This window comes from Pseudorasbora parva, chromosome 13 (assembly GCF_024679245.1).
Source record: "Pseudorasbora parva isolate DD20220531a chromosome 13, ASM2467924v1, whole genome shotgun sequence".
NCBI lineage: Eukaryota > Metazoa > Chordata > Actinopteri > Cypriniformes > Gobionidae > Pseudorasbora > Pseudorasbora parva.
In genome coordinates this window covers 42,333,140-42,361,088 of record NC_090184.1, presented here as the reverse complement: position 1 = coordinate 42,361,088, position 27,949 = coordinate 42,333,140, and the positions used below count along the sequence as shown (strand labels likewise).

Below are 27,949 nucleotides of genomic sequence, written 5' to 3'. Positions count from 1 at the left end.
AAAAGTGAACATATACTGGAGTAACAACTGTTATTATGCTGATAACATGACAGTTATTGTTAAAACAGCAACACCACTGTCATAAACAAAATGCAATATATGGTGCATAATGCTTCGTTTTTATAATATAGTCAATATAGCATAGCAACCATAGTTTTAGCCTCACTATTGCAGTAAGTGGTTTATATAATTTTCTGGATAATCTTTGCTGTTTTATACCGATACCAATTGCATAAAGCTGGTTACCATGGTGAACTGTTGTAAGGCGCTCGATCTGTCAGTGGCGCGGCGGCTGTTTTACTGACTGGAGCGCGAGCGAAGTAACCGACAAAAACAGAGCTCAAAGGCCGTATTTCTACCCCTGCCAGCGGTCAAATGTATACCAAACCACCTAAATAGCACTCCCCTCTAAACCGCAGTGATGTTTCGCTGCTCATGTGAAGCATTTGTGAAATTTCTCCTCAGCCGAGGCCCGTTTCGGCGTCTGTTGTTGTTGTTGTCGAGCGGAGGGCGGACCCCTCAGATAAGGCCTCGAAACACAGCGAAAAACACCCAGATCACGGGCCAAAACCACACAGATCACTCACCTGAGGGCAGCCTGCGAGGCAGAGGCGGTGTACGCTTTCTTCCGAGTCGCAGGAGAAGAGATTAACGATGAAGAAATCGACAATTTGCACCTCGTAGCCATTTGCAGAGTCGGCCCGTCCCACTGTGGAATCCCGTCGTCATCGCAGCCTCCCCGACGTCAGGACGTCACGGCGCCGATTGCGTCAGCACGTTCGAACTAGCTATGGGGGAGGGGCGGGTATGTAAACAAACAAGCTTTGAAGTGAATGTACGGAATTTACATGATTACATCATTACAGACAATGGAGACGAGACTTTGGCATAAAAACAATTAGTTGGGAATGTTTAAACCGCCGCTTATCAAACTGATTCGATATGAAAGTGAATTAAAGAAAACAAGTTGATTTTAAAGGGCTAGTTGCAACTTTTTTTAAAGCCCAGTTAATATTTTCCAGGTTTTTTTTGGGTCAATTTCTGCACACCTACTAAATTTGTCACAGGGAGAACCTGCTGTTTATTGGCACCAATTTTAATATACTATTAAGCTGCTGCCATTTAATATTTATAGCGGCTATATTTACACTAAGACTAAATTCTATTCACACAAAGTGAAAATAGCAGTATTTTCTTAGAGATAGGCTATTTACACTAGTGCAAATACCGATAAATTCTATTTACACATAAAAATAGCAGTATTTTCTTTGCAATAAGTGTAAATAATAGATACTATTTGCACATCTGTATTTTAGTATTTTACAAAACAGCAATAATAACGCATTGAGTGAAAATATTAAATAAATGTCTCTTTATTGGGACAATAAAACCCTTCCTAAACCTACCCCTACCTGATAAACACATCATTATTTAATAACCGTTAGGCACTTTAAATCCACTTTTTACATATTTTCCTCATATTTATTTAAAAAATAAATGCCTTTCCAATTTGATATGTGATGGGGAAAGGGAGTGGGAGTGATGTAAATAGCCTCTGCCAACAAGGCGGCCAATTTGCAAAATAAACACTCTGTATAAGATTTTTTCTATTTATGCAACTGGAATTGTTTGTAAATGTGTCTGTAATTTAAACTTACCAATGCTTTGGCAATGTAAAGCCTTTTACCATGAAAATGACTACAGTATGTATGAGGTGTAGAAAAAAACACTCGCAGACAAGAAAGGTTTATACAATGATGTACTGTATTCAATAATGACTTGGTACATATGTGATTAAAAGACACATGACATTTGACATTTATTTGTCCTCTCTTTATCAACCAAAGCTTTAAGTGCTCTGCCATAAGGTCATGGGAAATGTGCGCAAACGTTGGAAGGAGGAAAAAAAAATACCCAGTCTTTCTGCGCAAAAGAGGAACAACCAAACACAGAGTTTTGCCTCCCGCTTGTGTCGAATTCAATCTCATACTCACCACAGAGCCTCATTTACACACAGTACAACCTCAAACACACACATTAAATCATAAGCAGAACTGACAATTCATTTTCAAGTCTGACAGTTTTTTAATTCTTCTTTGAGGCGGTTTAGTTTTTTATATTCAAACAAACAAAAAGCCAGTGTTTCCGAGGGCTCTGGGATAATTCAAATACAAACACACTCAAGCACTACAGATATTAAAGTAATCTTGTTTTGGCCGAGTTATTCATGATGACCACTAATTTTATTATACTGGAATGGCACTTTCCACAAGTATTGTACAAAACAGTCCCAGAAATGCTTAACAAAATGAAGCCTTCTTTTTCCTTTTCAGCAAATAGTTGGTGAAAGGAGGTGCTTTACCTTCATAAAATGTTAATAATCATCCTCAGGAGTTCAAACTACATTTTATATGAGCTATTTATGTTATGAGGTCTTGCAACACAGCATCAAAATATGGGACCTATGAATACAAATGTATTGTGTCAAATCATGTGATAACAGTGATGGAAAATCAACAGCTAAACATGATTGTTGGTCTTAGTTGACCTTCAAATGTCAAAATGATGACATTTTTTGCGTGAGAAGGTCAAGACGTTAGAGATGAGACGAGGCCGCATATGTGTTTTTTATTTTATTTTCCATGCTTGGTTAAATTTACAGTATATGCGATGATAAATTGTTACCTATCTGATGATTCTCATGCAAAAAAAGATTTTGTTTTGTGTAAGGATGCATGATATATATCGGCCATCGTATCGGTATCGGCAGATATATGTTCACTTTTAATGCTACCGACAATAAGAAATTGTAGACGATATATTAAACATGATTCATAATGTATTATTTCCTTCAGCTGAGAAACTTCAGATGCGCACTGTTCAACATGATGGTTTTTAATTGTATGAAATATGATTGAAATCACTTCAAAAAGGAAAATACGGTTAAGTGCAACGTGTAGCTCAAGTCTGTCATTTAGGCTACATGAGAACATCATAATTATGTGCTTGGGACATGGCTTTTAATGGTGAGACTTTTGCTTTTGTAATCAGGCTCTCAAAAAGAAGTCCAAGTCTGATTGTACTGTATTCGTGGAAAGAGCCTAATACAGTATCATCCATTATAACCCGCAGGAAGTGAAACTATGTGTAAGTGCTGATTTCTCAGGGGAAAAAACCCACTCAAACATTCCCGATCCTTGCAAATAAAACAAGGCATGCAAAATACACGTTCAAACGAAACATACAGAAAATGAAAGCAGTTTAGATGGGTCATAAAATCTGTTGTCAACAGGGAATTTTTATTACATGAACAATAACATGAGAGGAAAAAAACAAGTAGTCGTTGAGGGTTCATTTGAATCGGCACAAGATGCCTCTGACGGCGTCAGTCACATGACCTCAGATGAGTTTTTTTTTAGCTGTTTGTTCAGAAGTTGGTTTGTTATTAATAATAAGAGTATGAATTGAAGTACATGAGATTCTTATTTCCAATCACATGATCAGTCAACTGAAATGCTCACGGCGGTTACAGGAACAGTAAACGTTGACCGGTGGTGCGACCTGACAGGTTTTGTAAAGCTTAGAGAAGCAAGTCTACCCTGAGAGAAGTTTCTAGAAGATGGGCAAGCTTGCCAGACCACCCCTGGCTCTATGTGTTTGGTTAATATAACTGTACACTCTATTAAATATCATCAGCACGCTAGTGTCAAGGACCTAAGATATATCCTTCTCAGTAAATGTGTAATATCTATATATATATTTACATATGTGTTAAGACCCAACCCTCAGAACTATTATCACATGTGCAAGTGTTTTCTAACAAGACATGAAGGCAAAGAACACAAATTCAGAATAATTGCTGTACTTTCTTCACATTTTTCTAAGTGCTGCGTGTATTTTTCTTGTGTAGTTGTAAATATCGAGTATAAAACATGATACAGTAGGAAAGGAGCGTCAATGTTCTATAATATAATAAATAAATAAAACAGTATTTCAACCAACAGCAGCAAAACACACCAATGAAGAACATCTGGATTGATCAAACACAACGTGAGGAGGATGTTTTATGCGATTTCAAGGTTTGCGAGGTCTAAAGCGCTGCATGTTTCAGTGTTCACAAACTGATAGAAAACAAACAGGCTGTCGTTTGTGGGAAAGAGTGTTTGCTTTGCTTTGGTCTTCAAATGCATTCAGTGTTTCGTCCACAAACATCTGCATTATTCAGTATTAGACCCGAAACACACTCTTCGCAAGTATGCAATTGTTTCTATCAGCACAAGCCAAATGTGTCAGAACACACGTGTGACCGAAAGGGCTGTTAACCACCTTTTTTTCCAATGCAGAAGTAAGCTATTTACTGTGAATGTGTGAGACTTCACATGCACAAACAGTCAAACTAAGTGTTGTACAAAACATGTGTTTATAATTATGACATAATATGATATCAAATACCAGTTTGCGAAATCAAGCAGTATAATGGACGTATTGCGTTAAAAATAAGATGGAAAGCAGCACTGCTGTAAAAAAAGGAACAAAGCTGTCAGTGGGGCAGTACCCTAAGGTACAAATGCCAAAAGGTACAGATTAGTACATTTAAGCGTGTACAGATTGGTAGCGTATAGCTTTTGTACCTTAGGGTACTGCCCCACTGACAGCTTTGTACCTTTTTTTCTGAGAGTGTGCCAGTTTACTCTTCCAGGCCAACTAGAATCGTTTAGGCCATCATAGCAGAAGACAATCTCACTGAACAATCCAGCTAAATGGAATTTAGCTAATTAATAAAATATTTACTTTAAAAGTAAAACTTTAAAAGTTAAAAAACTTTTAAACTTTTGTCAAGTGAACTTAGAAAATGAATGTGATTCAGATAATATTTTGAGTTTGAGCTTCATTGTATTAACTCCAATTTTTAATTTCAATGAATACACAATTTTAAGGCAAACAGTTACCTTGTGTTTTTAAGTTAAACCAATAATAACTTGTTACAGTGAGTTAAGTTTAGATGTTTATAGCTGGTACCTGAATGTCACAGCCGGTTTAACTGTGATTCTCAACGAGGGGGTCGGAAAAATTCTCATATTTAGCCTATTAAAAAGTAAATACGGAAAATTCTGTCGAATTAATACAATACGTTGTCCCACTTTTTTATGAATTTTGCGTTTAAATAATATTTTTTATTATTTAATAACTTAAAATGTAAAAAAAAAAAATTCCCGTCCCATCAATAACTATTGTCTTTGCTTGTTACCCAGTTTCTGTTTATAAAAAATATTAAAAACAAGCATCATTTATGTCATAATTACAGCAGAAATACTGAGGAATATCTTAGCTTATATTTTAAATTTGTGTTGGATAATGCGGGGCATTTGAGTCTTAAAATATTGAGAAACACAGACTTGTGAACTCTATTGCCCCCTTGAGCATTTCCAGAACTTTATGTGATTTCAGGCATTTTGATGATGCCAAGACACTTAAAGGGATAGTTCACATTAAAAAGGAAGATTCTGTCATCATTTAGTCACCCTTATGTTGTTCCAAACTTGTATGAGTTTCTTTCTTCTGCTGAACATTTTGAAGAATATGGGTAATCAAACAATTGATAAAAAATACTATTGAAGTCAATGGGGCCCATCACCTTTTGGTTACCCGCATTCTTCTAAATATCTTCTTTTGTGTTCAAGAAAGAAACTCATACAGGTTTGGAACAACATGAGGGTGAGTAAATGATGACTATCTTCATTTTTGGTGTGAACTATCCCTTTTAGGCTCTCTTTTTTAATACAACCTGAAGAGGATTGGCAGGCAGAGAGCATTTGATTGGCTAACAATCACGCGAGCCTGTCCCCTGACTCCATTTTATCGTCTACCGAGTTTCGCTTTGTCACAGAAACAAGGTGTGATTTCTCAAGACACCCATTTCTGTAATATCTGTCAGGTACTCACTAAATTTAGTGTGTGCTATAATAAAATTAAGTGAAAAATCTCACTTACAGCACATTTAGGCATGTCTGCATACTTGCATTCAAAGCTGTATATGCATACTTGAGAAGAGTGTTTCCGGCCTTTGAATAATTATAATTATTAATGAATTTAATTTGAATCTCCTGCAGTAGAAAGAGCACCTGGAAATAAGTATCAAAATCACTAGAATACAGCAAATGAGAACGAGATGATAAATACACACAATCAAAGCGCACGGAAAACAGATTCTCGTCCGATGTCCAGTCGTAATTTGAGTTGAAGTGCATTTATTTTAAACTCCCTGCTAAAATGTCTTAATTATAAAATGACCTGAACGTAAAGTTAGATTCTCCCCAGGAAGTGACAGAAGGACACTCCCGTCCCTCTGTGCCCTCGTGTAGGAGGAGGAAGTTTGCAGAGACCCACGACTCTCATGCGGGAGGAAACACAGACGGATGAAGAATGACTAAAACAAGTCGCCACCCGGGACCGCGACTGGATCACGATCAGTTTAAAACACATGCATGCTAACAAATCCCCGTGAAAACCCCATCCCAGTCTCTCCGTCGGTGGTCTTTGAGGCTTTTCAGAAACGTATCTTACACTTATATCTAAACCTCTGGGCGGAAAGGTATGTTTGACACATTAGAGGTTACAGGAAGTGCACTGGCCCGTTTGTGTTTATGTGAGACCAGCTCGTCGGGACAGTGTGTGATGAATTATTGAGGATGTGTACTGCAAAAAATGCTTTTCTTACTCCATATTTTTGTCTTGTTTTTCACAACAAATACAAACATTCTTAAATCAAGATACATTTACTTGAGAAGCAAAATGACTGGAGATATTACGTTTTTAAATCATCGAAATTAAGTGAGTTTAATGGAATAAAAAGAATCTTTTTATCTTGCTATTCTGACTTTTTTCTTAGTATTTTGAGATTAAGGGCCTTTTATTTTAATGAGCACATGGTCTGAAGCGCATGGCGCAGGTGCATTTATGGTGTGTCCGAATCCACTTTTATTAGTTTAACGACGGAAAAAGTGTTTGGTGCGCCCGGCACATGGTCTAAAAGGGTTGTCCATCGTCTCTTAATGAGTCATGGGTGTGTTTTGGGTGTAACGTGCAATAAACCAATCAGAGTCTCATCTCCCATTCCCTTTAAAAGCCAGCTGCAGTCGCACCATCGAGGATTTACTATTTGAGCGGAAAGACTAAACGCTTCACCACCGAGAAATCCTTTTATTTTTAATATTTAAAACGTATGTGTGCTGCTGCGCGTCCCTGTGTGTGTAACAAGCAGAGTGTACGCGTGTTGTGCACCGCCTATATGCGCATATTACTAACACACCCTTTAAATAACTCAAAAAACACTGCACTGTTGACTTTAGAGCAGGTTTTTGTTGGTCAATGTCGCAGTCGTTTTCAGTTCCTCAAAATAGCAAAGCTCCAAAAACGCACCTGAACACACCTGGTTTTCAGACCATGGCCGAACAGATGGCGCGAGCGCATTTGATATTAAAACAATGTGGCGCTGGATGTGAAAATGATAACTGTGTCGAGCTGAAACTAACACTTTGTCACATTGCGCCGGGTGTATGATAGCGCCCATAAATTGCAATTGTCAAAAAAAAATCAGAATTGAGAGATAAAAAGTTGCAGTTAACTTCATTATTTTTAGTTCCATGGTGGAAAGAAGCTTTCATAAAGAAATAAATGTCATTCAAAGAGAAATGTTCTATTATTTTCTAAGCTCACTGACTGATATTTCCTCTTGTTTTAAGCACAAACTCAAGTCATTTTGATTCTCAAGTTAATATATTTGTATTTTAAGAGTTTAGATATTTGTGGTAGAAGGAAAACAAAAATACAGAGTAAGAAAAGCAATGTGTGTGTGTGTGTGCGAACTGTGAGCCCTGGTGTAAAACCTCAAAGTATCCAACCCAAAAATTAAAAAAGTAAAAAAAATGACACCTACCGTCGTACCGACTTTTTTTTGTACATTTCCTTTTTTCTTGTTTTTTGCCGTTTTTTTCTCTTTTTATAGTATCGCTCAAGTATATCACAGGTTACTATCTAGAGAGGAAATAGAGGGTAAATTATGTTCCATGCTACATCTTGTTCAGAGAAGGCTATTGCAGACGATTTCTACAACACACACAATCACACGTTGTACGCTTGTATAACAAAAATTCCAAAACATGTCACCAAGAAACTAAATACATATGCAATGTTCACTATTTAGAGTCTTTTAGGACTATCCCTCGGTCAAGGTGAAGCTCATGTCACTTGACTTCGTGTCCCGTCTTACAGACAAAAGTTGAAAAATTGCTATTCAAAAATTAGCAAATTTGGTCATTGTTTTTCTCTCGTGTTTTTTTTTTTTTTTTTTAAATAAGTAGTGCTTTTTGATGGCTTAAGACAGAGGTCTTTTATTTGAATAATCTCACCCAGTGGCAATCTACAAGACGTCAGTGTGCATTTCATGACACCGCTGCGCTTTCTCTCCTTCGCTGTTTAAAACAACACCAGCAAGTGCTGTGACGTAGAATTCAAAGTTACTTTATCAAAATACCTAAAACGTGTTTATAAATATCTGCCGGACAGATTTTTTTTCTCCGAACGATCTTCTTATAGAGCGTGACCCTCTAGAACTCCCACTCCAGCGTCTCCTCGCGGTTGGCGGCTCGCTCCAGCCGATGGATGATGTTGTTGAGGTTGGCCATCTTCTCGTTGCGTCTCTGAGTGCTTTTGTTGAGTTTGGAGTTGAGCGACGGCGACTCCAGGCCGTAGTTGGTCGGCGGATGATGGCTCGGGGCCGGGAGGCTGGGCAGCGATGGAGAGATGGGTGCGGAGGAGGACGGGACGGGGGACACGGACATCATGAGGCCGGGCGAGGACGCGGCGGAGGGCGAGTTGAGCGACACCTCCAGGCTGCTGCGGGACGGTTCGGACGAAGCTTTGAAGCTGACGGGATCCTCGGGCGACTTCTCCAGCTCCTCGCCCTCGTGTGCCGCCGCCACACTGTTCCTCTGCGGACCGTCGGCGAGCAGACTCTGACTGCGGCCCGGCTCCTCGTCCCTCAAGCCCGGGTCGCTTTTCAGCTGGGAGAACTGGACACCCACGGAGAAGCACTTAACCTGCTTTAGACGCAGCTCCTCGTCTTCATCCGGCTCGTTAGCCTCCTGTTTGACGGAGAAGCGTCGGGGGACGGATCCGAGAGGCCGGCTGCGGACGCCCTTCCTGTCGTCGCGGTCGGACGCGGGGCTGTGGGATGCCAGGGGGGAGTAGTTGTTGTGTTCGGCGTCCGTGTCGTTGTCCTGGAGACCCTCCATCAGGACCTCTCGCCGCATACGGGACCTGTTGAGAAGATGATGGTAAAACAAGCTCAGAACAAAACCAAGTTTGCTGTGTGAATGTGAAGTTTGCTGCCTTTTGTTTTTATTTTTATTTCGTTTGTCAGATGATTTAATCGGTATGGAAGCCCGTTTCCACCACTAAATTAAAAAATTAAAAAGAGTAATTCAGATTTTTTTTCTCACGATTGCGAGTTTTAAAGTCAGAATTGCGAGATATAAAGTCACAATTCTGAGATATACTCACAATTGCAAGTTGTAAAGTCACAATTCTGACTTTTTTCTCAGAGCACAGTGAGTAATATTACAGAGATCTCTTATGAAACTTTAGAGGAGACAAACATGAGAAAATGTCATTTTTTGTCTCAGGAGAAACATGTGAGAAGCAGGAGACTTAGCCTTATGTCTCAATTTGATGTTCACTTGATCTCATTTCTGTCTAGGAGAAAGATGTGAGTTGAGAAGGAGATCTCATGTTTGATTTACCTTTCCTCTGGCATGCTATGTCCTGATTGGTCCACAGTACTTTAAATGCATGTCATCACTCCCTCTCCTCAGAGATCTTGTGTTTTGAGAGAGTTTGTTTGTGTGTTAGGAGAGTTTGATTATGTTAACAATATTAGAGACTGTCCCTGCGTCCCAATTCACATACTATCCATACTAAATAGTATTCGAAAATAGAATTTGTATGTCCCAAATCATGGTTGAAAAATGTTGAAAAAAACATCAATGTTGAAAAGAGTATTCCAAAAGATACCCGGATGGTTTACTATTTCCGATCAGAATGCGAAGTACAGATCGATTCACACTCTGACGGCTGATATTGCCCACAACCCATTGCTAGTTTGACGTGATTTCGATTAGAACTACAAACAGGGATAAAAAGTGTTTAAAAAAAACTACAAACATGACGGATGTGCGAGTCAGACAGTTGAGAGGTTTAGATAAAGGGGTTTGAGTTATCATTTATTAGGATTTAACCTGACAAAAAGATATTTATTCAGTGCTATCCACATTATATTTTACCTGCAGCAGCATTGTGAACTTTTGTAATCACACGTTTGGTCATTAACTTTTAAATGCATCATTATATTTAAATGATGAGCAGAAAAGACGTCTTTTAAAAACATAAAAAATAGTACTGTATATATTCAAGAAGTTTGCATTGTGGGATACTGCATCTTACAGTGAGCTCTGTTAGGGGGAACAAAAGGTAAAATTATGAAGATATCACTGAAAAAAATCTCTCCTAACTAACTAACTCCTCAAATGTCCAGCAGATGGAGCCAAACCTTCATTTAAAGCTGGAAATAGTTTGGGCACCGCTTTGACACCTCTTTTTGCTGGCTTTTTAAGTAGCAAAAAACGTCAGCTTCGGACCTGTAGTTGTGGAACCAGTTGATGACGGTGTTGGTTTTGAGGTTGAGTTGTCCGGCCAGCATCTCGATGGTGTGCTGTGAGGGGTACGGCTCCTGGAGATACGCCTTCCTCAGAGCCTCCTTCTCCTCCGCCGCCAGCACCACTCGAGGTTTCTTGGCTTGGCTGAATGGGCAGAACTCCAGCGGGGTCAGACCCGGACTGATGCAGTCAGAGTGAGCGCCGGGGGAGTCGCTGTCTGAGCCGGGACTCAGCAGACCGTATCGCCTCTTCAGATACGCTAGAGAGAGAGAGAGAGAGAGAGAGAGAGAGAGAGAGAGAGAGAGAGAGAGAGAGGGAGGGAGGGGGAGGGAGAGAGAGGGAGGGGGAGGGGGAGAGAGGGAGGGGGAGGGGGAGAGAGAGAGAGGGAGGGGGGAGAGAGAGAGAGAGAGAGAGAGGGAGAGAGGGAAAGAGAGAGGGAGAGAGAGAGAGAGAGAGAGAGAGAGAGAGAGAGAGAGAGAGAGAGAGAGAGAGAGAGAATTTAAGACTTTTGTATTTAAGCAGTTAGTTGACTTTACGGCATGTGAATATGCAAGTTATGATCAACTGCATCTTTACAGTAAGTGTATCATGCAATGGCTTAGTATTTATGTCTTGCTTTTTTTAAATATCTAAAAATGCTTAATTTAAGATACATTTACTTAAGAAGCAAAATAAAGCAAAATCTATCCCTCCAATCATCCACCCAATCATCCATCTATCCCTCCAATCATTCACCCAATCATCCATCCATCCATCCAATCATCCATCCATCCATCCAATCATCCATCCATCCATCCATCCATCCATCCATCCATCCATCCATCCATCCATCCATCCATCCATCCAATCATCCATCCATCCATCCATCCAATCATCCATCCATCCATCCATCCATCCATCCATCCATCCATCCATCCATCCATCCAATCATCCATCCATCCATCCATCCATCCATCCATCCATCCATCCATCCATCCAATCATCCACCCAATCATCCATCCATCCACCCATCCATCCATCCAATCATCCATCCATCCATCCATCCATCCATCCATCCATCCATCCATCCATCCATCCATCCAATCATCCATCCATCCATCCATCCATCCATCCATCCAATCATCCATCCATCCATCCATCCATCCATCCATCCATCCATCCATCCATCCATCCATCCAATCATCCACCCAATCATCCATCCATCCATCCATCCATCCATCTATCCATCCATCTATGCATCCCTCCGTCCATCCATCCAATCATCCACCCAATCATCCATCCAATCATCCATCCATCCATCCATCCATCCATCCATCCAATCATCCATCCATCCATCCATCCATCCATCCATCCATCCATCCATCCATCCATCCATCCATCCATCCAATCATCCACCCAATCATCCATCCATCCATCCATCCATCCATCCATCCATCCATCTATCCATCCATCTATGCATCCCTCCGTCCATCCACCAAACTGCTGATTTATTGTAATATCATACAGGTTTACATATCTTTTTAATTGATTGTTAAGTTGTTTAATTTAGGTTTATAAATGCTAGTATCCATGACAGAGTTCAAGATAATTTTTATTACTACTGGATCTGCCAGTCTGCTAAGTTTCGAATGATTATTAAACAGCAAGCCCAAACTATGCACAAGCACCGCACTCTGTGTCCAAATTCACTCACTGGTGTTCTTCACCCCTTAAGAGGACTATATTAGTGGAGGAATGTAGGGAATAATAGTGGGTGATTTCAAACACAGCGAGTGAAATGACTGTAAACTGATGCAGAATCACTGAAGAACTGAATAGGTGTTCGTTTTTCTACCTTTCTTCTCCATTTTCTTGACGTCTCTGAGTTTGTCCACGTTGTGCGGGTCGTTGAGCCACAGCTGCATGCGGACGAACGGCTCTCGACCCTTCAGACTGAGCTTATGCCAGGGCTTCGGTCTGGACAGCAGGTCAGACACTGAACCCTGGGTCAATCCCAGAATACTCTCTCCAAACAGACGCTGACCTGCATAAACACATATATGGTTACTGATCTGGCTACAGTCTAGAGCTGCACGATCTTGATCCAAACCCCCACGATATCTTATTCCTAAATGACAACGTTCAGCTTTTATAAGTACGACCACAGCGAACATTCAGATCTGCGTTATTTCTGTCCTACAATAACTCATATTATTACAGAAGTGTACTGGGATAAAAGTTTATAGTTCAGATTTAAACATCAATGCCATCAAAATAGACTAATGACCTTTTGAAGATAATGTCAAACAGCGATTGTATCAGTTGCATCATTTCACCACAAGGTAGCGAGCGACAAGTGGCTGTTAAAAAATGTATGTAATTGAATCATTAAAGGTGGGATAAGTGTTATTTCAAAACCGTTTTAGAAAAAGGACACGGGCAGAGTGGAATAACAAACTTGTAGCCAATCAGCAGGTAAGGGGCGTGTCTACTATTGATGGTGAGAAGAGCGCTCACGTCATTATTCAAAACACACGAGTCACACATGACAGACATTAGCCGAGAACTAGCCTATGCTGCTTCACTATGCTCATGTGTCAGGTTCGCTTGTTTGTCCATTTGCGATCGTATTGTGTCTCACTTCAGCGATGATAAAGACCCGTTCATTTCCACACCGCATGGAGCATCTAAATCTCCTCACTGTGTGCTTCAAGCATCAGTTCACACAATGTCTCCGACAAGTAAGATACTATACTCCTAATATATGTTTGTTTCCTCTTTTCATGATCTATATAACTCTAATCTTGTCATAACTGTAATATGTCGTTAGCTGGACTGTCGTGCTTGGGTTCTATAGAGTTGTTCATGAGAACAGTTTGATCGCTATATCTCTAATCTTGTCATAATTGTAATGTTCGTTAGTTGGACTGTCGTGCTCGTGTACTATCGAGTTGTTTACAAGAACGGTTTGTGCTTTTGTGATAGAAGGGATGACTTTTTCATTGAATATTGGACCTGGATTAGATACACAGAGATTCTGCCGTAGCCGTTGATGCCTCTGGGTTACGTATGTGTGGGGCGGCGCTATCAAAATAGTGGCGAGACCCTTTTGGGGGTAGGGGCGTGTTTGTTTTGGTGATTTGAAATACCAACAATGGTTACCAGATAGCACTTACCCCACCTTTAATTCAAGATTTGTAAAAAACACACACACACAAAAAAACTAGTGAAAACGTGAAGTTAAATTACTCATTCAAATTATTAAATATTCTTAAATTGACTGCAGCATTTAACATTTTGTCAGAACCTCCTGAACTACATGTTATTTTGTTTAGTTGTTCATTTGAAGAATCGTGATTTCTGTTTGAAACAAAAAAAAATGTGAATGTCAATTTATGCAGAATTGTGCAGCTCATTCACGCCTTATAATTCTTGTAAGTTCGACATGAATCAGTTTCAAAGTGTCTGTTTCAATGAATGGATGAAAAACATTTTTAAAATAAATAAAGTACAAACATTTATAAAGTTACAAAAGATTCTATTTCAAATAAATGTTGTCCTTTTGAATATTTTATATTGATCAAAGAATGATGTAAAAAATAGTATCACGGTTTCTACAAAAATATGAAGCATTGATAATAATCAGCAAATCATCACATCAGAATGATTTCTGAAGGATCATGTGACTGAAGACTGGAGTTATGATGCTGAATATTCAGCTTTGATCACAGGAATAAAATACATTTTATAATATGTTCACATAGAAAACTGTTATTTTAAATTGTATAGCATTTCACTGTATTTTGGATTGAATAAATGCAGCCTTGGTGAGCACAAAAGACAGTCTTTATAATTCTTACAAGAACTATAAAGACTGTAAAGCTGCACAACTGTGGATAAATTGACATTCACATTTTTTAGTTTCAAATAGAAATCATGATTCTCCCACATATTTGAATAAACATCTAAACAAAATAATGTTATTTACTATAGGTTCTGACAAAATGTTAATACTGCCATCTATTTAAGTAATTTTAATGAGTAATTCAAAAAAAAAGTTCATAATAATGCTCATGTACTGGCAGAGTGCTGTGTATATTGTTCTGTAAATCACCCAAGTTGTTGTCCGTCAGAACCTCCTTGACTCTCTTGGTGATGGCGTAGGTGTCCAGCTCCGGCGACATGGCCACCAGCTCCTGGATGCCCAGCGGCGTGTGAGGCTGCTGGGGGACGGTCATGCCCAGGGCGCTCTTCCCTCCGTGAGGTTCCACGTGCGGAGGCTGCTGGTTCTCCTTACTGCTCTCCAGGGCCAGACTCACGGGCTCCAGGGTCATGCTGGGGTGTCCGTCTTCAGGACTCGGAGGAGGGGACGGGGACGAGCGGGTCGTCACGGGGCTCTTATCTGAAAACCAACAGCCGAAGATGAGATTAGTGCTCACAGTCAGGGGCTTTTTAGGTTTATTAGTTATGATAAAACTATGCAATAACAGCCCACCTTTATATTTAAGGGATAGTTCACCCAAAAATGAAGATTATGTCATCATTTAGTCACCCTCATGTTGTTCCAAACCTGTATGAGTTTCTTTCTTCTGCTGAACACAAAAGAAGATATTTGGAAGAATGTTTGTAACCAAGCAGATAGAGCAACCATTCACTACCATAGTATTTTTCCCCCCCTACTAGTGAACGGTTGCTCTATCTGCTTGGTTACAAACATTCTTTCGAATATCTTCTTTTGTGTTCAGCAGAAGAAAGAAACTCATACAGGTTTGGAACAACATGAGGGTTACTAAATGATGACTATCTTCATTTTTGGGTGAACTATCCCTTTAAGTGTCTTTAACTATGGTTTAAATGAATAATTTGAGACAATACACTTATTGTGTACATACATTGTAGCCTACTTACATAAAAAAATACCTGCAGCTATAACGACAGCTGTAATTCAATCTAAACAACGCCCGACTGACCCCTTAAACTTACCCATACCACCAAGCCTGTCCTAACCTGACCCGTAGCTCACTTCAACAGCAGCACAAGTGTTTTACAATACAAAATGAACACAAGAGGTACGCTTTACCTAGATTTTTTTTTTTGATGTGTACATATAAAAATGCCTAAAATAAAGTGTGACTGGAATAGCATGTCTATAAAATGATAACAACATTTTACCCAGAACACATTACTATTTTTAATGTTTTTGAAAGAAGACTCTTATGCTCTTCAAGCCTGCATTTATTTGACCGAAAATACGAAAAATTATTAATACGGAAAAAAAACTGTAATATTGTACAAAAATATTATTATATTTTAAAATAATTGTTTTCTATTTTAATATACTACATATAAAACATAATTTATTCCTGTGATCAAAGCTGTATTATCAGCATCATTACTCCAGTCTTCAGTGTCCTTCACAAATCATTCTGATATGAGGATTTATTATCAATGTTGTGCTGCTTAATATTTTTTGGACCCTGTACTACTTTTTCAGGATTCACTGATTAATTAAAAACAGCATTTATTCAAAATAATGCTGTCACTGTCTTTTTATAAATTTAACACACCCTTGCTGAATAAAAGTATTAATTTCTTTTAAAAACAGAAATGATTGACCCCAAACTTTTGAATGGTAGTATATATTGTTACAAATGATTTCTTTAAATAAATGCACTTTTTATTCATCAAAGAATCCTTAAAAAAAGTATCACGTGTTATAAAAAATATTAAGCAGAAAATTATCTTCATATTAGAATGATTTCTGAAGGATCATGTGACACTGAAGACCGGAGTAATGATGCTGAAAATACAGCTTTGATCACAGGAATAAATTACATTTTAAAGTATATTAAAATAGAAAACAATAATTTTAAATTATAATAATATTTCCTTTTTTTTCTGTATTTTTGATCAAATAAATGCAGCCCTGGTGAGCAGAAGAGACGGGTAATGTTTCCAAACAATCATTTTACTGAACCAATACAACCAACACTACTATTACCATGTAATGGTAGTTTATAATTTACATTTAAATGGATAATTCACCCAAAAATCCTGTCATTAAGAACTCCCTCCCGCTGGCTGTGTGTAGGTTTGGATGTTTGACTCTGAAGGCATATTTGTGTACTCAGTACCATGACTGACCCTGGTTGAGGCTGTGGTTGGGCAGCTGGTTGAGTCCATGACCCAGCTGGTCCAGAAGCCAGAGCTGCATGCGTATAAACGGCTCACGTCCCTTCTGAGTGAGTTTACTCCAGGGTTTAGGCCGGGATAACATGTCACTCACGCTGCCCTGAGACAAACCCAACACCTGCAGAGACAGAGGATGAGACATTAAGAATACGTCTGAAGTAACAACAGAAACCTCACTGCTTTTCACTCTTAACTATTCTAGTGACCACTAGATGGCAGCAAAACCCAACACAAGCCAAGAGCTTCAGACGGCAGCTCATTACTGAACTTACACTACGCTAGTTAGATTTGCGTTAAAGAAATACTTTCTTTCAGAATAGATGCAATGACAAAAAGTGACAGTAAAGACAGTTATAATGTTACAAAAGATTTATATTTCAAATAAAAGCTGTTTTTTCATCAAAGAACTTACTTTCTGAAAAAAAATATCTCAAAAAAATCTCTTGTTTCCACAAAAATATTTAGCAGCAGAACCGTTTTCATCTAATTCCTTGAGCAGCAAATCCTCATATTAGAATGATTATTGAAGGATCATGTGACACTCAAGACTGGAGTAATGATGATAAATTCAGCTTTGATCACAGGATATAAATACAAAAAAATCTTACTGACCTACTGACCTTTTTCCAGTTTGAAATGATAAAAAAATGATAGCTCTAGTGAAGATAAAGTACAAAAATGAAGACAAAAGGTACTTGATTTCATTTTCTCAAGTGCCATTTAAATTCTCTCCAAAGTTTAACCAAAGTATATTTGTATTATTTTGCATTTACTGAAGTATGAGCTTTGCAATGACCAACCAGAAGAAATAACTTCAAGGAAAAGCACTGTGGAATAATATGCACAGATTAATCATTCCCAGTAAGACCAGAAACATATGAAGAAAGTAAATATGGTTTTGATTTCATGACAAAAACTCTTTACTTTAAGAAAGCTTTAAGAGGAGAATTAGATATGAATGTATCAGGTATCAGATAGCGAATCCGATTTCTGCTGATTTAACACTTTTTCTGGAAATGCGTGCTTTGAGCTCGACTCATTATAACACGGAAACGTTCTCTTCAGCTGTGCTCTTTCAGGACACACAAACAATCCCACCTTCTCTCCGAAGATCCTCTGGCAGATCCCGTTCTTGGCCAGTTTTTCCTTCACCTGCCGGGTGAGTTCGAGGGTGTCCACCTCCCGGTACATGTACATCTCGTACTGCTCCGGGGTCAGCGGCGGGACGGTGGGCTTCAGGGTTCGGGGGATGTATGTGGGGAAGTACGACACCCGTCCTCCTCCGCAGGGCGCCTCTCCGCTGACGGACGCGTCCGGCTCCACTTTGATCTCCACCGGCCGGCTCAACACGGGTTCGTCCTCCGGTGCGGACGCATCCTCGCCGTTTGCGGAGCAGTCTCCGTTCTCCATCCGCGGCCAGGGACGAGGCATGGACGTGGAGGAAGAGGAGGAGAGCGAAGGAGAGACGGAGGTGAAAGGGTGAGAGGAGCCACTGACGCCCATTACGACCGTGCCGCGCTCAGCGGACCAGTGCTGGTCGAAATATGCGCCAGCTTCGCCGATCTCCGACTTGACCTTCCGGATGATGTTTTGGACGAAGGCGGCGGGTGACAGGACACTAAGAGGCGTCTGAGGGCTGCCAGTGGGATTGGACAGGCACACCGGCACAGACACGCCCTCCTCTTGTTTGATGAAGGGCGGCGTGGGGGGCGGCTGACCCTTGGTGGGGTCCTGCATGGCAATGCGTTCGCTGCTGGACGCCCGGCCGCACACCTCCATCTCCAGCAGGGCCTGCTGCTGCGCCTGCATCTCCCGACGGGCCTGCTCCAAGATGCTCTTAATGGTTTCGTCAGAGCTGCTACTTCCTCCGGAGCTGTTACGACCCGATGAACAGCCCAGAGACGACTTACAATCACCTGTTCAACACACACACACACACACACATTACTAGCCAAACTAGTTTAACATTGACATGACTGATTTAAAATGCGAGATGCTGACACACAGGTAACAGCCAAACTAGCACTAGAACATATGGACAGAACAATAATTATGATTTAGTAAAATACATAATATTATTAAAAAATTTGTATTTATTATAATGTAATATTTAATACAATTTTTTTTATTTAAACAACACAATGCATTTTGTTTTATTAAAATCATTTTAAAATATTTTATTGTTTTAAAATAATTATCTAAATATAATAGTAATTATTATTATTATTATTTAAATATTTTTTAAATGATTAAATAAAGTAGATATTGCACAATAATGCACCTTACTCTACCACATAATTCTCTTAATCTGTACTTTTGTCTCGGTATCTCAACATTCTTTAATAAACAAAATAAACGCACTCGAAAAGTAAAATTGTATGCCATTTAGAGAATATATTTTCAGAGAATATATATATTTAAATTTATTAACTTTTTTTTCTTTTAAGTACTTATACATCACTAAATGCTTTTATATGTGTATTTAAAAATATATGCGTATGCATCCTTTTGTTCTATTATAAATATAATTGATTTATATTCTTAAAATATTTAAGAACTGTATATATAAATTTTATCATAAATTAGTATGCGTGTTTCCTTGAAATGAAACCCATGACCTTGTCATTGCTTGCAAATATATATATATATTTGTATCAACATCCTTCAATAAAGATGAATTGACCTTAGAAGTTAAATTTTATTACACATTAAGAGAACTTCTTTTCAAGGCACATATTTTTAAATTATATTTTGACCATTTTTATGTTTTAATTACATTTTATTAATTTAATTTTATGTACCTCACTAAATGTTATAGTTTGGCTTAAAATATATATTTAAGCATATTTATGATTAAAATATATATTTATTTTTATACATTTAAAAAAAAAATCAGGATATATTCTCAGGCTATATTTTTTTGATTTTAATTAATTTAAACTAATGCAATTTTATGTACCTCACTAAATGTTATAGTTAGGCTTAATATATATATATATATATATATATATATATATATATATATATATATATATATATATATATATATATATATATATATATATATATATATATATATATATATATATATATATATATATATATATATCCGCTAAGTTTGTTTATTATTTTTATTTATTTATTTATGTTTATGATAAAAACATTTAAAATCAGGGTATATTCTCTTGTCAGACACCCCCCCCCCCACACACACACACAGACAGACACACACACACACACACACACACACACACACACACACACACACACACACACACACACAGAAACACACACACACACGCGCGGCATGCCATTATGCAAAACAATCATATGCGCAGATCTTTCCCGCTATGCTGTGTGTTATTGTGTGCGATTCATAAACTGCCTGTGGATTTGGTGTCTTTGTACCCACCTCTTTGTGACTGGATCTCCTTCTTGGCCTGCTCTAGAATATTCTTGATGGCATCATCTGACCCAGTTTCAGGAGTTCGGATGCGAGGAGTGATGCTCCCTGCCGGAGAGGGTAAAGGAGAGAGAGGAGGTGAGGTGAGTGGGCCGGCTGATCAGAGAGCAGCTCCAAAGCCTTGCGTTTGATTGCTAGATCAATGGCCGCCTTTGAGAAGCTGGCATCAAGTGAGGGTGCGCTAACACGTGAAAGCTTTACTTTCAAAACTGAGAAGGAAAACAGAGCTGTGAGAGCAACACAACAAACACAGGCTTTGGGAGGGAGTGCGGAAGTAGTGCACAAATACAGCGATGTACAGGAAACCGGACGGACTCTCTCTGTGGGGTTTAAGAGGGATGAGACATCCTGAGGATGACAGATGGGCCTGTGGGATCGGTCAGAGACATGAAACACACTTCACTACCCCAGTCATCTTCCATAATGTGGAATCAAATTAGAAGGACACAGCAGGTGGAGAATATTGGTTTTGATCTATCTTGAAAGCTGTCAAGAACACTTCAGGATCATATTCACATAAAATCAAAAGATTTATATATTTAGATATAATCTATCTATCTATCTATCTATCTATCTATCTATCTATCTATCTATCTATCTATCTATCTATCTATCTATCTATCTATCTATCTATCTGTCTATCTGTCTGTCTGTCTGTCTGTCTGTCTGTCTGTCTGTCTGTCTGTCTGTCTGTCTATGTCTGTCTGTCTGTCTGTCTGTCTGTCTGTCTGTCTGTCAGTCAGTCAGTCAGTCAGTCAGTCAGTCAGTCAGTCTGTCTGTCTGTCTGTCTGTCTGTCTGTCTATGTCTGTCTATCTATCTATCTATCTATCTATCTATCTATCTATCTATCTATCTATCTATCTATCTATCTATCTATCTATCTATCTATCTATCTATCTATCTATCTATCTATCTATCTATCTATCTATCTATCTATCTATCTTTTTTACAGTCTGTCTGTCTGTCTGTCTGTCTGTCTATATAAATAAAATGTATCTGAAGTGTGTGACCCTGGAGCACAAAAGTAGTCCTGCGTCTCACGGGCAATAGCCAACAATACATTGTTTGGGTCAAAATGATCCATTTTTCTTTTATGACAAAAACCATTAGGATATTAATTAAATTAGATAACTTTAAAGGTGATTTTCTCAATATTTAGATGTTTTTGCACTCTCAGATTCCAGATTTTCAAATAGAGTATCTCAGCCAAATATTATCCTAACAAACCATAGATCAGTGGAAAGTTTATTTATTCAGCTTCAGATTATGTATAAAATGTAATCAATTTCAATGACTGGTTTTGTGGTCCAGGGTCACATATGTAATCCCATTATAGTTCCACGAAGATGAAATTGTTATAGATACAGGAGCTTTGCAGTGGAATAACTGGTGTTTTATATTTACTGACAATGTAGAGGCATCCAAAAAAAGTTCAAAAAGTAAATAGAAACATTGTTATATAATATCAAAACACTAAACCAAAAGTGATATACACATTTCAATGCCTCATCTGATGTGCACCGCTGTTTTATACTTGTTTTTGATTTGTGTTCTGTGTTGTCAGAGAGCGCTCTCGTTATTTTTAGTTGGTTTTCATACACAAAACTACTTTGCATTTGTTAAAATCTCCAAAGAAACATGCTAATTGGTGGTTCAAAAGACCAAAATGTTTATTGGTTGAGTTTCAACCAATTTGGGCACGGGAGTGGGACTGAGCATCAACAATCTTAGGCAGGAGTTTCCTACAGTGGCCATAATGAGTGTTGCAGTTTCTCTGGGTTGGGTTGGTTCGGTCCACTCACCTCGCTGGCGAACCTGGATGGTGCGTAAAGCCAGGATGTTCTGCTCATCTGACAGGAACTGCTTCATTTTGATGAAAGGCTCTTTGCCTTTGACAGTGAGCTTCCTCCAGGGTTTGGGTCGAGCCAGGATCTCGCTGACCGAGCCCTGTGAGAGGCCCAGCACATAGTGACCAAACACACGCTGACCGATGTTGTGCTTCAGCAGCTGCTCTTTGACCTGAAAAGCGATTTCTGCCGTGTCCAACTGGTCATCGTCTCCTCCCCCTGAGCTACCGCTCTCCGATTGGTCGCTTGGCATGCCCGTCTCCATTGTGACTGGCATAGAGTTGTTCTGATTGGCTGACATGAGGGCCGCTTTGGCGGCGTAGAGGGCAGTAGGGAATGCCATGATGGAGGCGCCGTCCTTCTTAAAGAGGGGTGAGAGGAGCTGTTTCTGCAGGAGCTGATCTCCGGGAAGTCTCTCACAGGAGAAGGGTGAGACGGAGAAGGGGCGGGGCAGTTCGTGGGTGGAGGAGGGCGTGTCAGTGTTGGGCGGTCCTGGGCTGGAGGACGTGCGGCCATCTACGGGCAATGTTCCTGGAGGCGAGGAATACGACCCCGCCGGGCGACTCACGTCCTTACTGGGCTCCTCAGAATGACCCTCTTCATAGACACAGAGAGAAAATACACGTTTCTTTGATAAAACTGATAGTTACTGACTGGGTGAACCATTAACAATGCCACTGATGGGAGTAATGTTTCACACAGCTACAAAAAAATAAAATAAAGTTTTAAACATTATATAAAAAAAAATCATATTTTATTATAATAATTTGATTTGATTTTAATTATATATATATATATATATATATATATATATATATATATATATATATATATATATATATATATATATATATATAACATTCATGCAGTTTAGAATTATTACACAAAAATATTTAGAATATTACATTTATTTAATAACTAATTCAAATTTTATGATTCATTTGATATTTTAATCATTTATATTAATAAACAGCCATATATAAATATATATTAATCATTATTACATTTAATAAACATTATTATAAATACAAATATGATACAGTTTAATAATTTATACAACATATTTTACCACATAAAAAGTCTAGCTATCATTTATTTTAGTATCACTGAGATACTATTATAGTTGTTTTTTAAGATTTTGAATGTAATATTTTTGAATTTTCCACTTTCCTTGTTATTTAAGTAATTTTGCTGTGTGTTTGTGTGTTTTTATTTTTAAATAAGTCTATAACATTTATTTTTCTTATTTCAGTTTTAGTAGATCAAGTGAAACTAAATGAAAATGAGAAATTTTGCTTTGGAACCAGCTGAAATAAAATGGGTATAAATAATTTAAGGTTAATAAAAATAATTGAATTCCTATTTTATGTTATTTTAACACTTTTTTTTAAAAAAAGACACATCCTTACCGCTGTTGTGTAACACTCTGACTTTATCCACAAGAAATTTGTGAGAGGGTAGAAAGGCTTCTTTGTCCAGCAGCAGTGCCTCAGCGGTTTTGACCGATTCCTACACACACACACACACACACAGGCGCAGTTAAACTCCCATGATCAATGGATGGCGCTAGCGAGGCGTTCACACAGATCGCTGTGGCGTTTCCTCATTGACAGATGCAGGCAACTGTTTTTCGTTGGGAAGTTTATTTGTCTTTTAGTCGAGAGGATCAGTAATCTTATGTCAATATAATGCAATGCTAAAGCTCTCTGCAGGACAAACACTCGTTTCACTCACCTGGGATGAACTTCCATTGGCTGATGCCAGTTTCATGGCTTTCCGGATGCTGCAGGACACACAACACACACGTTAACATCATCGTCCACGTACATCATCGCTATAGTGTGTGTTCCTGGAGAGCTCACCTGAGTTCTGTTTTGATCTCTTCATAATCCATCTGGGACTGGAGTTTGGCCTCCAGGGTCTGTACAGACACAAATGAAGATGTTAATTATGGGTCATTGTTAAATCAATACAGTCTTGTGTCATGAGAGAAGCTGAACACAACAGATGGAGAAACAGCCAATATGTTGTAGTCTGATCTGTGTGGTTTCTTATCAAATATTTTGATTCTTCAAACACACATTACCAGCTAAAAGTTGGTAAGACTTCTACATTTTGTTTCGCATCATCTTTTTTGCTCACCAAGGCTGCACTTATTTGATATACAGTAAAATCTGTAATATTTTGAAATAATATTACAATTTAAAAGAACAGTTTTCTATTTGAATGTATATTAATATATGTAATTTATTCCTGAATTTTCAGCATCATTACTCCAGTCTTCAGAAATCCTTCTAATATGAGGATTTGATGCTCAAGAAACATTTATGATTATTAGCTATGTTAAAAACAGGAGTGCTCAGCATTTTTTGATAATGCATGCTTATAGTGAATATGAATTTCTTTCAAAAAAGACTCAAACTTTTGAATGGCAGTGTACAGAAAGAGCAGATGGCAACACTTGGTGTATTTACACTATTTGTGCAGTATTTTACATGTGACAGAATCTGGACTTTTGACTGCAATGTGAGTTTAGAGTAAAGTACTGTAAATGTAAACATGGTAAACTTGTGTAAAATGGAGCTGAGAATACCATGCATTTATGTAAATACGTATGACTCTCTTATTTGTAACTGAAAGCATAATCAAACTATGCTTTAAACCGAAACAATCTGCAGCAGTGCTTTTCAAGTTACATAGAAAACAACTGAGCTGCATACCGGTTCATTTTTGCCACATTTTTATTGAATTTCAATGTTATGTGTAACAAAATTTGCTCCTCTGGCTTCAGGTTTGACTGTAGTAAAATTAATGCAAAAACTGACACTTCAAATCAACATCTTATAAAAATAAGAATTTATGTCAAACAAACAAAAAACTTGTAAGTCATTTTATGTAGTTATACACACTTTAAAAAATTATTTAGAAAAAAAGTTACCTGGTTGCCTTAAAATTTTGAGTTCATTAAAATTAAATTTTTAAGTTAATACAATGAACATTTTTTGAGATTCAACTACCTTTATTAAAATATTATTAAAAGATTTTGTAAGCATATTGGGTAATTTTGTGTGTTTTATTTCTGTGTGTAATTTTGTGTGTTTACAGATCAGACGCAGTGAAACATGCCAAATAGTGCTATTTTTATGATTTATCAATTGTTTTATGTGGTTTAGATACAATAATATTTTGAGTTTCTATTTATTAAACAAATGTCCTTCTTTGTATCAACTCAAATTTTTAATTTCAATAAGCTCAAAATGTTAAGGCAACCAGGTTACTTACTTTTTTAAGTTAAACCAACAAAAACCAACAATAATTTTTTACAGTCTAGGAATCTAGTGGTTACACCATGGCAGTTTTTTAGCACTGATAATACGTATTATCTTGGGACAGTATTCACACTCTAAAAAATGCTGCGTTAAAAACAACACAAGTTGGGTTGAAAATGGACAAACCCAGAAATTGGGAGATTTGAACCCAGTGAATGGGCCCATTCAAACAACCCAATTTCTGGGTTTGTCCATTTTCAACCCAACTTGTGTTGTTTTTAACGCAGCATTTTTTAGAGTGTAATACCAAATTAATTAAATGTGCAATAATGTTGTTTTAAATTTGTATCTTAAAGGGGGGGTGAAATGCTGTTTCATGCATACTGAGCTTTTTACACTGTTAAAGACTTGGATTCCCATCCTAAACATAGACAAAGTTTCAAAAACTAATGTTGGACGTTTGATGGAGTATTTCTGTGTTAAAAATACTCCTTCCGGTTTCTCACAAGTTTCGGAGAGTTTTTTTCGAGTATGGGTCTATTTGACGTTAAATAGAGCGGAAGGTCCTTGTATGGGCCGTACGGGCTCTTTTCCCGGAAGGGTGCGCGCGCGCGTAACTAGAGGGAGAGAGAGGAAATGCACGCTGTAAACAGTCTCTCAGGTGCAGATCCAGTCGTCCGTGAACACTTATGTCGCGCCGCGCTCCACTTTATTCCTATGGGTGACGTCGAGCGACTTCAATGCTTCAGCACAGCATTCCGGGAAGGCAGCGCTGCATTTGAACCGATTTGAACGCAGAAATGACGGGAAGCTTCAAGGCATCGCTTCAGTCGCGTCGCAAAGTGGATTTCCACGGTCACTGCTGTCACAGGACTTCACCAAATCATACCAAAGAAGTGTGTTTTTGACAGAGCGGTCCTGCTTTGGAAGATGCCGGTGAGTAAATCAACTTCAAATGTCTCTGCTATTGGCTACCGTCGCATGAGTAAACATCAGTAAACGATACGATCGCGTGCTTCGTCATTCAAATGCGCTAACGGTTACTCCATTGTTGTTCTGTATAACGTTACACTATTCTGACTCTGACGTGCAAAACCGTTTTGCTTGCTACCTCTAAGGTCTAGTCACATACAATAGTCCATAAACCGAATCATGTCCTCATAAACTGCACACAAAGGCCCCTAAATACAGTACATACCACAGAGACGGACATCCTGATGTTGCCGTTTCTCCTGTTCAATTTATTTCAGCCTCAGATTTGATTGTGGATCATTATCTGTATTAGCTGAGATAGATGGGTTTCTCCACGCTTGAGGACGTCACCGCTTTGCGCGCTCATCATTCTTTAGCTCCGCCCACACGATACGCCTCCAGGCGCTCGGTTTTTTCCGGAAAGACTCGGTACAGCCCATATTTCTTTTATAAATATGATAAAACTAAAGACTTTTCGGAGATATGAAGGATGCAATACTACTCTATAGGTACTCAAGATTGACATGAGATTGACTGAAACTGAGTGTTTCACCCCCCCTTTAAATTAAAAATTTTAATGTGTGGGTTTACATGACATAGGTTTGTGTTGCTCTTCATTAATTGTTTCACAAGAGTCTATTTATAATGTGTAGTTTATGTATTGTGGGTAGTTTGTTAGCTGGTCTTCTATGTTGATTTTATGTATTGTATTTTTGCTGACTCAAAAAGCTTTGCTACAAAAATTCCTATGTACCTGTATTGCTGTACTAGTACAAATGGCAAATAAACTTTTCAACTTCAACTTTGATTTGAGAGATGCTCTGACCTCTATAGCTTCTGACTTAAAGGCCAGTTGCCGCTCCAGCTCCGCAATCTGATTGGCTGACGAGTCCTGGACTTCCTGTAAGGTGAACTGTAGTCTCTGGACGTTTTCAAGCAGTCTGAGGATCTCTCTGTCCTTGGAGAACAGCACCACCTCCAGCCGTGACAGCGAGCCCTCGTCCCGCTCATCGCGCTCCCTCTCCTGAGACCACAAATGAAAGGAGGGTGAGGAGGAGATCAGGGGGACAGAAGAGTGGCACGGCCAACATGAAACTCTCTTTTCAACTTCAAAATATCCTCCTGCTGTCTGGCTTCCTATAATCACATCGCCTCAAAGAGCCACTAATGAGGTTCCAGTGGTGTGGGAGCAAGTCATCATTTCCTCCCGCTTCAGATTGGACGTGTTAAGGTGGCAATTTGCAGCGAGGCGAGTCGTCCGACTTTCATCTTAAAGCAAAACTCAGTCTTACCTCCTTGGGTCGGTCTTGTGATGGGCCAGTCCCTTTAGAAGTGCTCTGAGTGCCGGCGAGCTGCTCCCTCAGCCTTTCCACCTCCCTCTGGGCACAATCCGCTCTCTGCCATCAAACAGACAAGTTTGGAGAACTTTAGAAGAGCTGAACAACCAGCTTGTGCGTACCATAACCCCGATAAGTTCCTAGACACTTGGATTGCACTTAACCCTGCAAAGTTTG

General features: G+C 38.7%; 2 protein-coding genes across 13 annotated transcripts in view; both read right to left on the bottom strand.

The window, feature by feature from the left end:
- Window positions 1–743, bottom strand: part of mtmr3 (myotubularin related protein 3) — a 40,233-nt gene extending 39,490 nt beyond the window's left edge. For all 11 annotated transcript variants that reach the window (XR_010897601.1, XR_010897602.1, XR_010897603.1 and 8 more), the window contains exon 1: window positions 588–743. The gene's annotated coding sequence lies outside the window, so the exon portion shown is untranslated. The remainder of the gene's footprint in view (window positions 1–587) is intronic.
- Window positions 744–4,652: 3,909 nt separating this feature from the next.
- The window catches only part of cux2b (cut-like homeobox 2b), a 239,360-nt gene continuing 216,063 nt past the window's right edge, over window positions 4,653–27,949 (bottom strand). For both annotated transcript variants that reach the window (XM_067414458.1, XM_067414459.1), the window contains exons 10-22: window positions 27,728–27,832; window positions 27,262–27,459; window positions 24,057–24,115; window positions 23,929–23,977; window positions 23,604–23,703; window positions 22,150–22,791; window positions 20,296–20,394; window positions 17,982–18,799; window positions 16,836–17,001; window positions 14,806–15,093; window positions 12,547–12,735; window positions 10,695–10,971; window positions 4,653–9,318 (exon numbers count right to left, since the gene is read on the bottom strand). In XM_067414458.1, coding sequence (XP_067270559.1) covers window positions 8,607–9,318; window positions 10,695–10,971; window positions 12,547–12,735; window positions 14,806–15,093; window positions 16,836–17,001; window positions 17,982–18,799; window positions 20,296–20,394; window positions 22,150–22,791; window positions 23,604–23,703; window positions 23,929–23,977; window positions 24,057–24,115; window positions 27,262–27,459; window positions 27,728–27,832 — 3,702 coding nt within the window. In that variant the 3' untranslated portion in view covers window positions 4,653–8,606. The remainder of the gene's footprint in view (window positions 9,319–10,694; window positions 10,972–12,546; window positions 12,736–14,805; window positions 15,094–16,835; window positions 17,002–17,981; window positions 18,800–20,295; window positions 20,395–22,149; window positions 22,792–23,603; window positions 23,704–23,928; window positions 23,978–24,056; window positions 24,116–27,261; window positions 27,460–27,727; window positions 27,833–27,949) is intronic.